Source organism: Myotis davidii, unplaced genomic scaffold (assembly GCF_000327345.1).
Source record: "Myotis davidii unplaced genomic scaffold, ASM32734v1 scaffold586, whole genome shotgun sequence".
NCBI classification, from domain to species: domain Eukaryota; kingdom Metazoa; phylum Chordata; class Mammalia; order Chiroptera; family Vespertilionidae; genus Myotis; species Myotis davidii.
Genome location: NW_006296809.1, coordinates 1,236,604 through 1,237,002, shown reverse-complemented (window position 1 = coordinate 1,237,002; position 399 = coordinate 1,236,604). Strand labels below are relative to the sequence as shown.

At 68.4% G+C, this 399-nt stretch overlaps 1 protein-coding gene across 1 annotated transcript in view; it reads right to left on the bottom strand.

Annotated features, from left to right (window-relative positions):
- Window positions 1-399, bottom strand: part of PLCH2 (phospholipase C eta 2) — a 44,821-nt gene that overhangs the window by 604 nt on the left and 43,818 nt on the right. The window contains exon 10 of the mRNA XM_015569690.1: window positions 146-394. Within this exon, the coding sequence (XP_015425176.1) occupies window positions 146-394 (249 nt within the window). The remainder of the gene's footprint in view (window positions 1-145; window positions 395-399) is intronic.

The following is a 399-nucleotide window of genomic DNA, read 5'->3' as shown; positions in this document are numbered from 1 at the left end:
AGGGCCTCTTCCTCCTCGTCCTGTCCACAGAGTTCCCGCGGCCTTCCCCACAGCGCCCTCTGGGCCAGGCTCACCCGTGGCCGAAGCCAACTCGCAGGGGAATGGCCGGGCCTGCCCTCCCCGCCCTGCTGGCACCCTTGCCCACCTGGCATCATGCTGCTGAAGGCCAGCGTCCTCTGGCCGATGAAGTCGCGCCCGATGGGGTCGTGGTCCCAGACGAGGAAGCGCACCAGGGCGATGTCGGGCATGTGCACCACGAACACCAGGGTCTCCTCCCACATGGGGTTGAACCCTGGAGGCCACCAGGAGGAGGTGTCACCTCGGCCCCAGTTCCAGCCCGGAGGCCACCTGGGCCCACAGCTTCCTCCTGGCCTGGGCTGCTTGCTGAGGGGAGCAACA